This window comes from Oncorhynchus kisutch, unplaced genomic scaffold (assembly GCF_002021735.2).
Source record: "Oncorhynchus kisutch isolate 150728-3 unplaced genomic scaffold, Okis_V2 Okis03b-Okis08b_hom, whole genome shotgun sequence".
NCBI lineage: Eukaryota > Metazoa > Chordata > Actinopteri > Salmoniformes > Salmonidae > Oncorhynchus > Oncorhynchus kisutch.
Window position 1 is genome coordinate 15,142,844 of NW_022261980.1, and position 15,075 is coordinate 15,157,918.

The 15,075-nt window shown below is 44.9% G+C and overlaps 1 protein-coding gene across 4 annotated transcripts in view; it reads right to left on the bottom strand.

Moving 5' to 3' along the window:
• Positions 1-15,075, bottom strand: part of LOC109884877 (nuclear receptor ROR-alpha A-like) — a 254,807-nt gene that overhangs the window by 54,456 nt on the left and 185,276 nt on the right. Inside the window, exon 1 of one of the 4 annotated variants that reach the window (XM_031812906.1) lies at positions 8,995-9,175. The exons of the other annotated variants lie outside the window; for them this stretch is intronic. Coding sequence (XP_031668766.1) covers positions 8,995-9,022 — 28 coding nt within the window. The 5' untranslated portion in view covers positions 9,023-9,175. Of the gene's footprint in view, positions 1-8,994; positions 9,176-15,075 lie in introns of those variants that run through there. 4 annotated transcript variants of the gene reach the window in all.

Sequence of the window (15,075 nt, forward strand, 5' to 3'; positions counted from 1 at the left end):
TAGCTGTAATCCCATGACAAAACATTGACTGATAATTTGCCTGTAAACGTTTACCACAAACAGTCTGGAACTAGTCTGGTCCCGGTTAACCCTCCGTGGGGTCCCGGTTAACCCTCCGTGGTGACCCTTTTAACCCTTAGTGGGGTCCCGTTTAACCTTCTGTGGGGTCCCGGTTAACCCACTGTGGTGTCCCGGTCAACCCTCCGTGGGGTCCCGGTTAACCCTCCGTGGTGACCCTTTTAACCCTTAGTGGGGTCCCGTTTAACCTTCTGTGGGGTCCCGGTTAACCCTCTGTGGGGTCCCGGTCAACCCTCCGTGGGATCCCGGTTAACCCTCCGTGGTGACCCTTTTAACCCTTAGTGGGGTCCCGTTTAACCCTCCATGGGGTCCCGGTTAACCCTCCGTGGGATCCCGTTTAAACCCTCCGTGGGGTCCCGGTAACCCTCCGTGGGGTCCCGGTTAACCCTCTGTGGGGTCCCGGTTAACCCTCCGTGGGGTCCCAGTTAACGCTCCGTGGGGTCCCAGTTAACCCTCCGTGGGGTCCCGGTTAACCCTCCTTGGGGTTCCGTTTAACCCTCCGTGGGGGGTCCTGTTTAGGTGTGTTCAAGATGCACAATCTAAACAACCATTTTGAACTCAAACTGAACAACTTTGTTTGAACATCAGTAAGATTAGCAAAGATGTATCAAGAATGCAATACCTGGAGAGTCCAGGGTTTAAAAATGGCTTGGATGAAGGACAGGGTTTATAAAGGGGCTTGGATGAAGGACAGGGTTTATAAAGGACTTGGATGAAGGACAAAAAACTGACGAGAAACAGACAGAGAAACCGAGAAAACTGACGAGAAACTGAGAAAACTGACGAGAAACAGACAGAGAAACCGAGAAAACTGACGAGAAACTGAGAAAACTGACGAGAAACAGACAGAGAAACCGAGAAAACTGACAAGAAACTGAGAAAACTGACAAGAAACAGACAGAGAAACCGAGAAAACTGACGAGAAACCGAGAAAACAGACAGAGAAACGGAGAAAACTGACCAAAAACAGACAGAGAAACGGAGAAAACTGACGAGAAACGGAGAAAACTGACGAGGAAACTGACGAGAAACGGAGAAAACTGACCAAAAACAGACAGAGAAATTGAGAAAACTGACGAGAAACGGAGAAAACTGACGAGAAAACTGACGAGGAAACTGACAAGAAACGGAGAAAACTGACGAGAAACAGTCAGAGAAACAGAGAAAAATTACCAAAAACAGACAGAGAAACCGAGAAAACTGACGAGAAAACTGACGAGAAACGGAGAAAACTGACGAGAAACAGAGAAAACAGACGAAAAACCGAGAAAACTGACCAAAAACAGACAGAAACCGAGAAAACTGACCAAAAACAGACAGAAACCGAGAAAACTGACCAAAACAGACAGAGAAACCGAGAAAACTGACCAACAACAGACAGAGAAACCGAGAAAACTGACGAGAAACCGAGAAAACTGACGAGAAACCGAGAAAACTGATGAGAAACCGAGAAAACTGACCAAAAACAGACAGAGAAACCGAGAAAACTGACCAAAAACAGACAGAGAAACGGAGAAAACTGACGAGAAACCGAGAAAACTGACGAGAAACGGAGAAAACTGATGAGAAACGGAGAAAACTGACGAGAAACAGACAGAGAACCGAGAAAACTGACGAGAAACCGAGAAAACTGACGAGAAACAGACAGAGAAACCGAGAAAACTGACGAGAAACAGAGAAAACAGACGAGAAACAGAGAAAACTGACCAAAAACAGACAGAGAAACGGAGAAAACTGAACAAAAACAGACAGAGAAACAGAGAAAACTGACCAAAAACAGACAGAGAAACTGAGAAAACTGACGAGAAACTGAGAAAACTGACGAGAAAACTGACGAGGAAACTGACGAGAAACGGAGAAAACTGACGAGAAACAGACAGAGAAACAGAGAAAATTACCAAAAACAGACAGAGAAACCGAGAAAACTGACGAGAAAACTGACGAGAAACGGAGAAAACTGACGAGAAACAGAGGAAACTGACGAGAAACAGACAGAGAAACCGAGAAAACTGACGAGAAACAGAGAAAACAGACAGAGAAACAGAGAAAACAGACGAGAAACCGAGAAAACTGACCAAAAACAGACAGAAACCGAGAAAACTGACCAAAAACAGACAAACAGAGAAAACTGACCAACAACAGACAGAGAAACCGAGAAAACTGACGAGAAAACTGACGAGAAATGGAGAAAACTGACGAGAAACCGAGAAAACTGACGAGAAACCGAGAAAACTGACCAAAAACAGACAGAGAAACCGAGAAAACTGACCAAAAACAGACAGAGAAACGGAGAAAACTGACGAGAAACCGAGAAAACTGACGAGAAACGGAGAAAACTGATGAGAAACGGAGAAAACTGACGAGAAACAGACAGAGAAACCGAGAAAACTGACGAGAAACCGAGAAACTGATGAGAAACAGACAGAGAAACCGAGAAAACTGACGAGAAACCGAGAAAACTGACGAGAAACAGACAGAGAGACCGAGAAAACTGACGAGAAACAGACAGAGAGACCGAGAAAACTGACGAGAAACAGACAGAGAGACCGAGAAAACTGACGAGAAACAGACAGAGAAACCGAGAAAACTGACGAGAAACAGACAGAGAAACCGAGAAAACTGACGAGAAACAGACAGAGAAACCGAGAAAATTGACGAGAAACTGAGAAAACTGACGAGAAACAGAGAAAACAGACGAGAAACAGAGAAAACAGACGAGAAACAGAGAAAACTGAGAGACAGTCCTCTTTTTCTCTTCTAAATATGACTTTGTATGTTTTGCATCTTGACATTTCATCCCATATAAAACCCACGACAGTGTATTTACAGAGAGAATCTGATATCTGTAGGTGTCAACTACGTGTTCAGTGTCCTGTCTAGTTAACAGGATGGACATGAATCTGATTCACCTCTCCTGTCACGGCAACCATGTCCAGAGCTCTACTGTCATGGCAACCATGTCCAGGGCTATCCTGTCATGGCAACCATGTCCAGGGCTCTCCTGTCATGGCAACCATGTCCAGGGCCTCTCCTGTCATGGCAACCATGTCCAGGGCTCTCCTGTCACGGCAACCATGTCCAGGGCTCTCCTGTTAGCATTAATTAATAACTAATCACTTCCATACATCATTTCACAAACTCCTAAGTCGATTTTGTTTTTCTCTGAAAGATAATGGACAATAAATTATTCTTTAAAATTATTCAATATTTTTTTTCTTTTTCAATATCAGCAATTATTTAAATTTCAAACATTAATTCCATGGCTGTATTGCAGGCTTTAGTCTCCGATGTTCTACTAAAGCAATGGGCCCTAGCTAAAGCGGTGTCCCTAGCCAAAGCAATGTAGCCCTAGCTAAAGCAATGTGGCGCTAGCTAAAGCAATGTGGCCCTAGCTAAAGCAATGGGCCCTAGCTAAAGCAATGGGCCCTAGCTAAAGCAATGTGGCCCTAGCTAAAGCAATGGGCCCTAGCTTAAGCAATGGGCCCTAGCTAAAGCAATGGGCCCTAGCTAAAGCAATGGGCTCTAGCTAAAGCAATGGGGCCTAGCTAAAGCAATGTGGCTCTAGCTAAAGCAATGGGCCCTAGCTAAAGCAATGGGCTCTAGCTAAAGCAATGGGCCCTAGCTAAAGCAATGGGCCCTAGCTAAAGCAATGGGCCCTAGCTAAAGGCCCTAGATAAAGCAATGGGCCCTAGCTAAAGCAATGGGGTTACTAAGGCATCATGCAGCGTGGCTTCTGCTATTCCCACCACATCACTGCTAATAGGTAATGACAGCTGACAGCATTACTCTGTGGGAGGGAGAGAGAGAGAGAGAGAGAGAGAGAGAGAGAGAGAGAGAGAGAAAGAGAGAGAGAGAGACAGAGAGAGAGACAGAGAGACAGAGAGAGAGAGGAGGGAGAGAGAGAGAGAGAGAGAGAGAGAGAGAGAGAGAGAGAGAGAGAGAAAGAGAGAGAGAGAGAGAGGGAGGGAGGGATAGAGAGAGAGAGGAGGGAGAGAGGGAGAGAGAGAGAGAGAGAGACAGAGAGATAGAGAGAGAGAGATAGAGGGAGAGAGGGAGAGAGGGGAGAGAGAGAGAGAGACAATACAGAAATACACTACGGAAAAAGAAGGAACAGCATGTCAGAAATCAGCTCAATGCAATTGAAGAATCCATAGACTCTAACCACTTCTGGGAAAATTGGAAAACACTAAACAAACAACAACACGAAGAATTATCTATCCAAAATGGAGATGTATGGGTAAACCACTTCTCCAATCTTTTTGGCTCTATAACAAAAGCAATGGGGCCTAGCTAAAGCAATGTGGCCCTAGCTAAAGCAATGGGCCCTAGCTAAAGCAATGTGGCCCTAGCTAAAGCAATGTGGCCCTAGCTGAAGCAATGGGCCCTAGCTGAAGCAATGGGGCCTAGCTAAAGGCCCTAGCTAAAGCAATGTGGCCCTAGCTAAAGCAATGGACCCTAGCTTAAGCAATGGGCCCTAGCTAAAGCAATGGGCCCTAGCTAAAGCAATGGGCTCTAGCTAAAGCAATGGGGCCTAGCTAAAGCAATGTGGCTCTAGCTAAAGCAATGGGCCCTAGCTAAAGCAATGGGCTCTAGCTAAAGCAATGGGCCCTAGCTAAAGCAATGGGCCCTAGCTAAAGCAATGGGCCCTAGCTAAAGGCCCTAGATAAAGCAATGGGCCCTAGCTAAAGCAATGGGGTTACTAAGGCATCATGCAGCGTGGCTTCTGCTATTCCCACCACATCACTGCTAATAGGTAATGACAGCTGACAGCATTACTCTGTGGGAGGGAGAGAGAGAGAGAGAGAGAGAGAGAGAGAGAGAGAGAGAGAGAGAGAGAGAGAGAGAGAAAGAGAGAGAGAGACAGAGAGAGAGACAGAGAGACAGAGAGAGAGAGGAGGGAGAGAGAGAGAGAGAGAGAGAGAGAGAGAGAGAGAGAGAGAGAGAGAGAGAGAGAGAGAGAAAGAGAGAGAGAGAGAGAGAGGGAGGGAGGGATAGAGAGAGAGAGGAGGGAGAGAGGGAGAGAGAGAGAGAGAGACAGAGAGATAGAGAGAGAGAGATAGAGGGAGAGAGGGAGAGAGGGAGAGAGAGAGAGAGAGAGACAATACAGAAATACACTACGGAAAAAGAAGGAACAGCATGTCAGAAATCAGCTCAATGCAATTGAAGAATCCATAGACTCTAACCACTTCTGGGAAAATTGGAAAACACTAAACAAACAACAACACGAAGAATTATCTATCCAAAATGGAGATGTATGGGTAAACCACTTCTCCAATCTTTTTGGCTCTATAACAAAGAATAAAGAGCAAAAACATATACATGATCAAACACAGATCTTAGAATCAACTATTAAAGACTACCAGAACCCACTGGATTCTCCAATTACATTGAAAGAGTTACAGGACAAAATAAAAACCCTCCAACCCAAAAAGGCCTGTGGTGTTGATGGTATCCTCAATGAAATGATCAAATATACAGACAACAAATTCCAATTGGCTATACTAAAACTCTTTAACATCATACTTAGCTCTGGCATCTTCCCCAATATTTGGAACCATGGACTGATCACCCCAATCCACAAAAGTGGAGACAAATTTGACCCCAATAACTACCGTGGAATATGTGTCAACAGTAACCTTGGGAAAATCCTCTGCATTATTATTAACAGCAGACTCGTACATTTCCTCAATGAAAACAATGTACTGAGCAAATGTCAAATTGGCTTTTTACCAAATTACCGTACAACAGACCATATATTCACCCTGCACACCCTAATTGACAATCAAACAAACCAAAACAAAGGAAAAGTCTTCTCATGCTTTGTTGATTTCAAAAAAGCCTTCGACTCAATCTGGCATGAGGGTCTGCTATACAAACTGATGGAAAGTGGTGTTGGGGGTAAAACATACGACATTATAAAATCCATGTACACAAACAACAAGTGTGCGGTTAAAATTGGCAAAAAACACACACATTTCTTCACACAGGGTCGTGGGGTTAGACAGGGATGCAGCTTAAGCCCCACCCTCTTCAACATATATATCAACGAATTGGCGAGGGCACTAGAAAAGTCTGCAGCACCCGGCCTCCCCCTGCTAGAATCCGAAGTCAAATGTCTGCTGTTTGCTGATGATCTGGTGCTTCTGTCACCAACCAAGGAGGGCCTACAGCAGCACCTAGATCTTATGCACAGATTCTGTCAGACCTGGGCCCTGACAGTAAATCTCAGTAAGACCAAAATAATGGTGTTCCAAAAAAGGTCCAGTCACCAGGACCACAAATACAAATTCCATCTAGACACTGTTGCCCTAGAGGACACAAAAAACTATACATACCTTGGCCTAAACATCAGCACCACAGGTAACTTCCACAAAGCTGTGAACGATCTGAGAGACAAGGCAAGAAGGGCATTCTATGCCATCAAAAGAAACATACATTTCAACATACCAATTAGGATCTGGCTAAAAATACTTGAATCAGTCATAGAGCCCATTGCCCTTTATGGTTGTGAGGTCTGGGGTCCGCTCACCAACCAAGACTTCACAAAATGGGACAAACACCAAATTGAGACTCTGCACGCAGAATTCTGCAAAAATATCCTCCGTGTACAACGTAGAACACCAAATAATGCATGCAGAGCAGAATTAGGCCGATACCCACTAATTATCAAAATCCAGAAAAGAGCTGTTAAATTCTACAACCACCTAAAAGGAAGCGATTCACAAACCTTCCATAACAAAGCCATCACCTACAGAGAGATGAACCTGGAGAAAAGTCCCCTAAGCAAGCTGGTCCTGGGGCTCTGTTCACAAACACAAACACACACTACAGAGCCCCAGGACAGCAGCACAATTAGACCCAACCAAATCATGAGAAAACAAAAAGATAACTACTTAACACATTGGAAAGAATTAACAAAAAAACAGAGCAAACTAGAATGCTATTTGGCCCTACACAGAGAGTACACAGCGGCAGAATACCTGACCACTGTGACTGACCCAAAATTAAGGAAAGCCTTGACTATGTACAGACTCAGTGAGCATAGCCTTGCTATTGAGAAAGGCCGCCGTAGGCAGACTTGGCTCTCAAGAGAAGACAGGCTATGTGCTCACTGCCCACAAAATGAGGTGGAAACTGAGCTGCACTTCCTAACCTCCTGCCCAATGTATGACCATATTAGAGAGACATATTTCCCTCAGATTACACAGATCCACAAAGAATTCGAAAACAAATCCAATTTTGAAAAACTCCCATATCTACTGGGTGAAATTCCACAGTGTGCCATCACAGCAGCAAGATTTGTGACCTGTTGCCACGAGAAAAGGGCAACCAGTGAAGAACAAACACCATTGTAAATACAACCCATATTTATGCTTATTTATTTTATCTTGTGTCCTTTAGCCATTTGTACATTGTTAGAACACTGTATATATATATAATATGACATTTGTAATGTCTTTACTGTTTTGAAACTTCTGTATGTGTAATGTTTACTGTTCATTTTTGTTGTTTTTCACTTTATATATTCACTTTGTATGTTGTCTACCTCACTTGCTTTGGCAATGTTAACACATGTTTCCCATGCCAATAAAGCCCTTGAATTGAATTGAATTGAGAGAGAGAGAGAGATAGAGAGGAGGGAGAGAGAGAGAGAGTGGAGAGAGAGAGAGAGAGAGAGAGAGTGGAGAGAGAAAGAGTGGAGAGAGAGAGAAAAAGAGAGAGAAACTGCTGTCAGTGGAGGGAGGGAAGGCTTATGGGTATTGTAATATTGTAGTGGCAGTATGGTAGTGTGGGGGTAGCCAGCTAGCTAGGGGGGATTGATGGGGGATGGAGGGATAGAGGGATGGAGGATGGAAGATAGAGGGATGGGGTGGAGGAGGATAATCTACATGTCCATCACTGGAGCGGGATAAACAACGCTGTCCCATTCTTGTGTCCTCACACTGAATAGAACAGACCCCCAATAGTGGGCCAGGGGAACACAACCCTACAAGTCAGAATGTCAGAGGTACCATCTCAGTGGCTGGCATAGAAACCCAGGATTGTAAAACAACCTCCCTCTCTCTCTCTCTCTCTCTCTCTCTGTCTGTCTGTCTGTCTGTCTGTCTGTCTGTCTGTCTGTCTGTCTGTCTGTCTCTCTCGGTCTCTCTCTCTCTCTCTCTCTCTCTCTCATAACAGACAAGCACTCTGGACGTGAACAACAGGATTAAGTAGAGAGAGGAATGGGTAGGTAGGTAGAGAGAGAGAGAGAGACATTATCTGTCTGTGAGCACAACAACCTCTAGTCTCTTTCTACCCCTCTCTCTCTAACCCATATCGTTTGCACATTCAGCTTGCAATTTTTTCTTAACTTCTTTGGAAAATACTGTAGCCAACAGATAAAATACTGTAGCCAACAGATACAATACTGTAGCCAACAGATACAATACTGTAGCCAACAGATACAATACTGTAGCCAACAGATACAATACTGTAGCCAACAGATAAGAAATTAAATATCAGCATGCATGAGAAATGATGAAACAGGAAGATACCAAACTCAACAGCTTTTCCTACTAGTAACGAAACCTGAATGGGATCCAAAGTTCACCACGTATTACCACTCTACTACAAAACTCACATTCACAAGACAGAAATCTTATCAAGATATATAATCTAATATATATATATATATATATAATATTCTTCACAATCTAAAATAATCCAACTACTGCAGTTTGCAGAACAACTGAGAAGCAAAAGAGGTCAAAAGCCCAAGTTTGGTAGACTGCTCCTTTATTACCAGCCGCTGTTAGTTAAAGGACACCTGAGACATAAGACAAGAGACACATGTCCCGTTACAAACCACTTGTTACACAGCAAGCTTCTCCACACAAACACACACACACATGCCATGCAATCAGTTCTTAGGTTTACCTTTCATAGCTGAGATCACAAAATACATCCTTAAAGTCCTGGGTCCATGGAATTATAATAGCACAGTTGCGCTATTCAAAGCTCTCTCCTGTCTCTCTCGTTCCCTCTCTCTCTGTCTCTCTCGTTCCCTCTCTCTCTGTCTCTCTCGTTCCCTCTCTCTCTGTCTCTCTCGTTCCCTCTCTCTCTGTCTCTCTCGTTCCCTCTCTCTCTGTCTCTCTCGTTCCCTCTCTCTCTGTCTCTCTCGTTCCCTCTCTCTCTGTCTCTCTCGTTCCCTCTCTCTGTCTCTCTCGTTCCCTCTCTCTGTCTCTCTCGTTCCCTCTCTCTGTCTCTCTCGTTCCCTCTCTCTCTGTCTCTCTCGTTCCCTCTCTCTCTGTCTCTCTCGTTCCCTCTCTCTGTCTCTCTCGTTCCCTCTCTCTCTGTCTCTCTCGTTCCCTCTCTCTGTCTCTCTCGTTCCCTCTCTCTCTGTCTCTCTCGTTCCCTCTCTCTGTCTCTCTCGTTCCCTCTCTCTCTGTCTCTCTCGTTCCCTCTCTCTGTCTCTCTCGTTCCCTCTCTCTGTCTCTCTCGTTCCCTCTCTCTGTCTCTCTCGTTCCCTCTCTCTGTCTCTCTCGTTCCCTCTCTCTGTCTCTCTCGTTCCCTCTCTCTCTGTCTCTCTCGTTCCCTCTCTCTGTCTCTCTCGTTCCCTCTCTCTGTCTCTCTCGTTCCCTCTCTCTGTCTCTCTCGTTCCCTCTCTCTGTCTCTCTCGTTCCCTCTCTCTGTGTCTCTCTGGTTCCCTCTCTCCTGTCTCTTGCGGTATCAGCAGCAGCTGCCTGCTTCACACAGATCTGTCTCTGCACTCGCTGACCACATGAGAGAATCCATGTGATGTGACATCGGCTCAAAGCTCCACCCCCAAACATCGGAACCTTTGCTCTCAGTGGCAGGGCAGCCGGCCAATAGGGTGTGAGGGAAGGGAAGGGGGTGTGGTCTGTTAGTGACAGCTCTGGTAGAGACGCCTGGCTCTGTTTGGCTGTCTCTTTATACACTCTGTCTCTGTCTCTCTGTCTCTCTGTCTCTCTGTCTCTGTGTCTCTGTGTCTCTGTCTCTCTGTATCTATCCCCCCTCACAATTTCAATTCAATTCAATTTAAGGGCTTAATTGTCATGGGAAACATGTGTTAACATTGCCAAAGCAAGTGAAATAGATAATATACAAATGTGAAATAAACAATGATAATTAACATTAGACATTACGCTCACAGAAGTTCCAAAACAATAAAGACATTACAAATGTCATATTATATATATATATATACAGTGTTGTAACGATGCGCAAATGGTTAAAGTACAAAAGGGAAAATAAATAAGCATAAATATGGGTTGTATTTACAATGGTGGTTGTTCTTCACTGGTTGCCCTTTTCTCGTGGCAACAGGTCACAAATCTTGCTGCTGTGATGGCACACTGTGGTATTTCACCCAGTAGATATGGGAGTTTTTCAAAATTGGGTTTGTTTTCGAATTCTTTGTGGATCTGTGTAATCTGAGGGAAATATGTGTCTCTAATATGGTCATAGATCTCTCCCTCTCTCCACCACCTTCTCTCTTTGTCATTGTCAGGAGCTGGCTGGCTGGAGACAGGCTGTTGTCACTCGTCTTATTTGCTGTTACTTTCTAAAAGGGGTGTCACAGTGGTGTTAGGTGCCACAAGGACCTTTCCTGATAGGCTCTGCCTCCTCCCAGTGCACCATGACGTGGACAGGAAACTAACATGACCGAGAGAGAAAGAGAATGAAGATGGCAAGAGTGTCAGAGAAGGAGAACGAGAGAGAAAGGGGTCGTAGTCTAATCATCCGCTCCCAGCCTCTACAGACTCCAGCCTTTCCTACTGTCCTCTCGTTCCTCATCCACTCCCAGCCTCTACAGACTCCAGCCTACTGTTCCTACTGTCGTCTCGTTCCTCATCCACTCCCAGCCTCTACAGACTCCAGCCTACTGTTCCTACTGTCGTCTCGTTCCTCATCCACTCCCAGCCTCTACATACTCCAGCCTACTGTTCCTACTGTCGTCTCGTTCCTCATCCACTCCCAGCCTCTACAGACTCCAGCCTACTGTTCCTACTGTCGTCTCGTTCCTCATCCACTCCCAGCCTCTACAGACTCCAGCCTACTGTTCCTACTGTCCTCTCGTTCCTCATCCACTCCCAGCCTCTACAGACTCCAGCCTACTGTTCCTACTGTCCTCTCGTTCCTCATCCACTCCCAGCCTCTACAGACTCCAGCCTACTGTTCCTACTGTCCTCTCGTTCCTCATCCACTCCCAGCCTCTACAGACTCCAGCCTACTGATCCTACTGTCGTCTCGTTCCTCATCCACTCCCAGCCTCTACAGACTCCAGCCTACTGTTCCTACTGTCGTCTCGTTCCTCATCCACTCCCAGCCTCTACAGACTCCAGCCTACTGTTCCTACTGTCGTCTCGTTCCTCATCCACTCCCAGCCTCTTCAGACTCCAGCCTACTGTTCCTACTGTCGTCTCGTTCCTCATCCACTCCCAGCCTCTACAGACTCCAGCCTACTGTTCCTACTGTCCTCTCGTTCCTCATCCACTCCCAGCCTCTACAGACTCCAGCATACGGTTCCTACTGTCGTCTCGTTCCTCATCCACTCCCAGCCTCTACAGACTCCAGCCTACTGTTCCTACTGTCGTCTCGTTCCTCATCCACTCCCAGCCTCTACATACTCCAGCCTACTGTTCCTACTGTTCTCTCCTTCTACCTCTAAACCAGGTGAGTCTCCACCCCATACTGTTCCTACTGTCCTCTCCTTCTACCTCTAAACCAGGTGAGTCTATACTCCGAATACTGTTCCTACTGTCCTCTCCTTCTACCTCTAAACCAGGTGAGTCTATACTCCGAATACTGTTCCTACTGTCCTCTCCTTCTACCTCTAAACCAGGTGAGTCTCTACCCCTCAGACTGTTCCTACTGTCCTCTCCTTCCACTCTAAACCAGGTGAGTCTCTACCCCCATACTGTTCCTACTGTCCTCTCCTTCCACCTCTAAACCAGGTAAGTCTCTACCCCCAGACTGTTCCTACTGTCCTCTCCTTCCACCTCTAAACCAGGTGAGTCTCTACCCCCATACTGTTCCTACTGTCCTCTCCTTCTACCTCTAAACCAGGTGAGTCTCTACCCCCATACTGTTCCTACTGTCCTCTCCTTCTACCTCTAAACCAGGTGAGTCTCTACCCCCCATACTGTTCCTACTGTCCTCTCCTTCCACCTCTAAACCAGGTGAGTCTCTACCCCCCAGACTGTTCCTACTGTCCTCTCCTTCCACCTCTAAACCAGGTGAGTCTCTACCCCCCAGACTTTTCCTACTGTCAGGTGGGTAAACTGTGTTTACTTACGTTTATCCTCTACTACAAGCACAAACACACACACACACACACACACACACACACACACACACACACACACACACACACACGGGGGCACACACACGGGGGCACACACACACACACACACGGGGGCACACACACACACACACACCCATAGACACACACACACGGGCACACACACAGGCAGGCACACACACACACACACACACACACACACACACACACATACACATACACACACACACACACACACACCACATACACACACACATACACACACACACACACACGGGGGCACACACACACACACACACGGGGGCACACACACACACACACACACACACACACACACACACACACACACACACACACACACACACATACACATACACACACACACACACACATACACACACATACACACACACACACGGGGGCACACATAGACACACACACACATAGACACACACACACACACACGGGGGCACACACACACACACGGGGGCACACACACGGGGGCACACACACACACACACACACACACACACACACGGGGGCACACACACACACCCATAGACACACACACACACCCATAACACACACACACACACAGGGGCACACACACACACGGGCACACACACAGGCACACACATGGGCCAACGACTGACTGTCTCTACAACAACATAGACTGACCCTTGGACTCACAGGAAGAATGCGTCTGCTGTTTGATTCAGTTGATAATATGACTCCTTGTAACATTGAGTAATGTTTGATTCAGTTGATAATATGACTCTTGTAACATTGAGTAATGTTTGATTCAGTTGATAATATGACTCCTTGTAACATTGAGTAATGTTTGATTCAGTTGATAATATGACTCCTTGTAACATTGAGTAATGTTTGATTCAGTTGATAATATGACTCTTGTAACATTGAGTAATGTTTGATTCAGTTGATAATATGACTCTTGTAACATTGAGTAATGTTTGATTCAGTTGATAATATGACTCTTGTAACATTGAGTAATGTTTGATTCAGTTGATAATATGACTCCTTGTAACATTGAGTAATGTTTGATTCAGTTGATAATATGACTCCTTGTAACATTGAGTAATGTTTGATTCAGTTGATAATATGACTCTTGTAACATTGAGTAATGTTTGATTCAGTTGATAATATGACTCTCGTAACATTGAGTGTATTTTAGCAATTCCATTTACTCTTGATACTTAAGTATACTTAAAACCAATACTTACCCAAGTAGTATTTTAATGGGTGACTTTCACTTTTACTGGAGTCATTTTCATCAAGGTATCTTTACTTTATTCATGTAAATATACAGACACATATCAAACAAATAACTGGTTATACTGCATGGTTATACTGCATACTGCATGGTTATACTGCATACTGCATGGTTATACTGCATACTGCATGGTTATACTGCATACTGCATGGTTATACTGCATACTGCATGGTTATACTGCATACTGCATGGTTATACTGCATACTGCATGGTTATACTGCATACTGCATGGTTATACTGCATGGTTATACTGCATGATGATACTCCATGGGTTATACTGCATACTGCATGGTTATACTGCATACTGCATGGTTATACTGCATACTGCATGGTTATACTGCATACTGCATGGTTATACTGCATGGTTATACTGCATGGTTATACTGCATACTGCATGGTTATACTGCAGGCATGGTTATACTGCATGGTTATACTGCATGGGTATATACGTGCATACTGCATGGTTATAACTGCATACTGGCATGGTTATACGTGCATGACTGCATGGTTATAACTGCAATACTGGCATGGTTATACTGCATACTGCATGGTTATACTGCATACTGGGCATGGTTATAAGCTGCAATACTGCATGGGTATACTTATACTGCATGGGTGTATAACTTGCATGATGATACTCCATGGGTTATACTGCATACTGGCAGGTTAGGGGAGGCTGCATACTGCAATTGGTTATACTGCCTACTGCAATGGTTTATACTGCAGATGATACTCCATGGGTCTTACTGCATGGTTTTACTGCATACTGCATGTTATACTGCATACTGCATGGTTATACTGCATACTGCATGGTTATACTGCATACTGCATGGTTATACTGCATACTGCATGGTTATACTGCATGATGATACTCCATGGTTATACCGCATACTCCATGGGTTTACTGCATACCTGCATGGTTATACTTACTGCATGGTTATACTGCATACTGCATGGTTATACTGCATTACTGCATGGTTATACTGCATACTGCATGGTTATACTGCATGGTTATACTGCATGATGATACTCCATGGGTTATACTGCATACTGCATGGTTATACTGCATACTGCATGGTTATACTGCATACTGCATGGTTATACTGCATGATGATACTCCATGGGTCATACTGCATGGTTATACTGCATACTGCATGGTTATACTGCATGGTTTTACTGCATACTGCATGGTTATACTGCATACTGCATGGTTATACTGCATACTGCATGGTTATACTGCATACTGCATGGTTATACTGCATACTGCATGGTTATACTGCATGATGATACTCCATGGTTATACTGCATACTGCATGGTTATACTGCATACTGCATGGTTATACTGCATACTGCATGGTTATACTGCATGATGATACTCCATGGGTTATACTGCATACTGCAT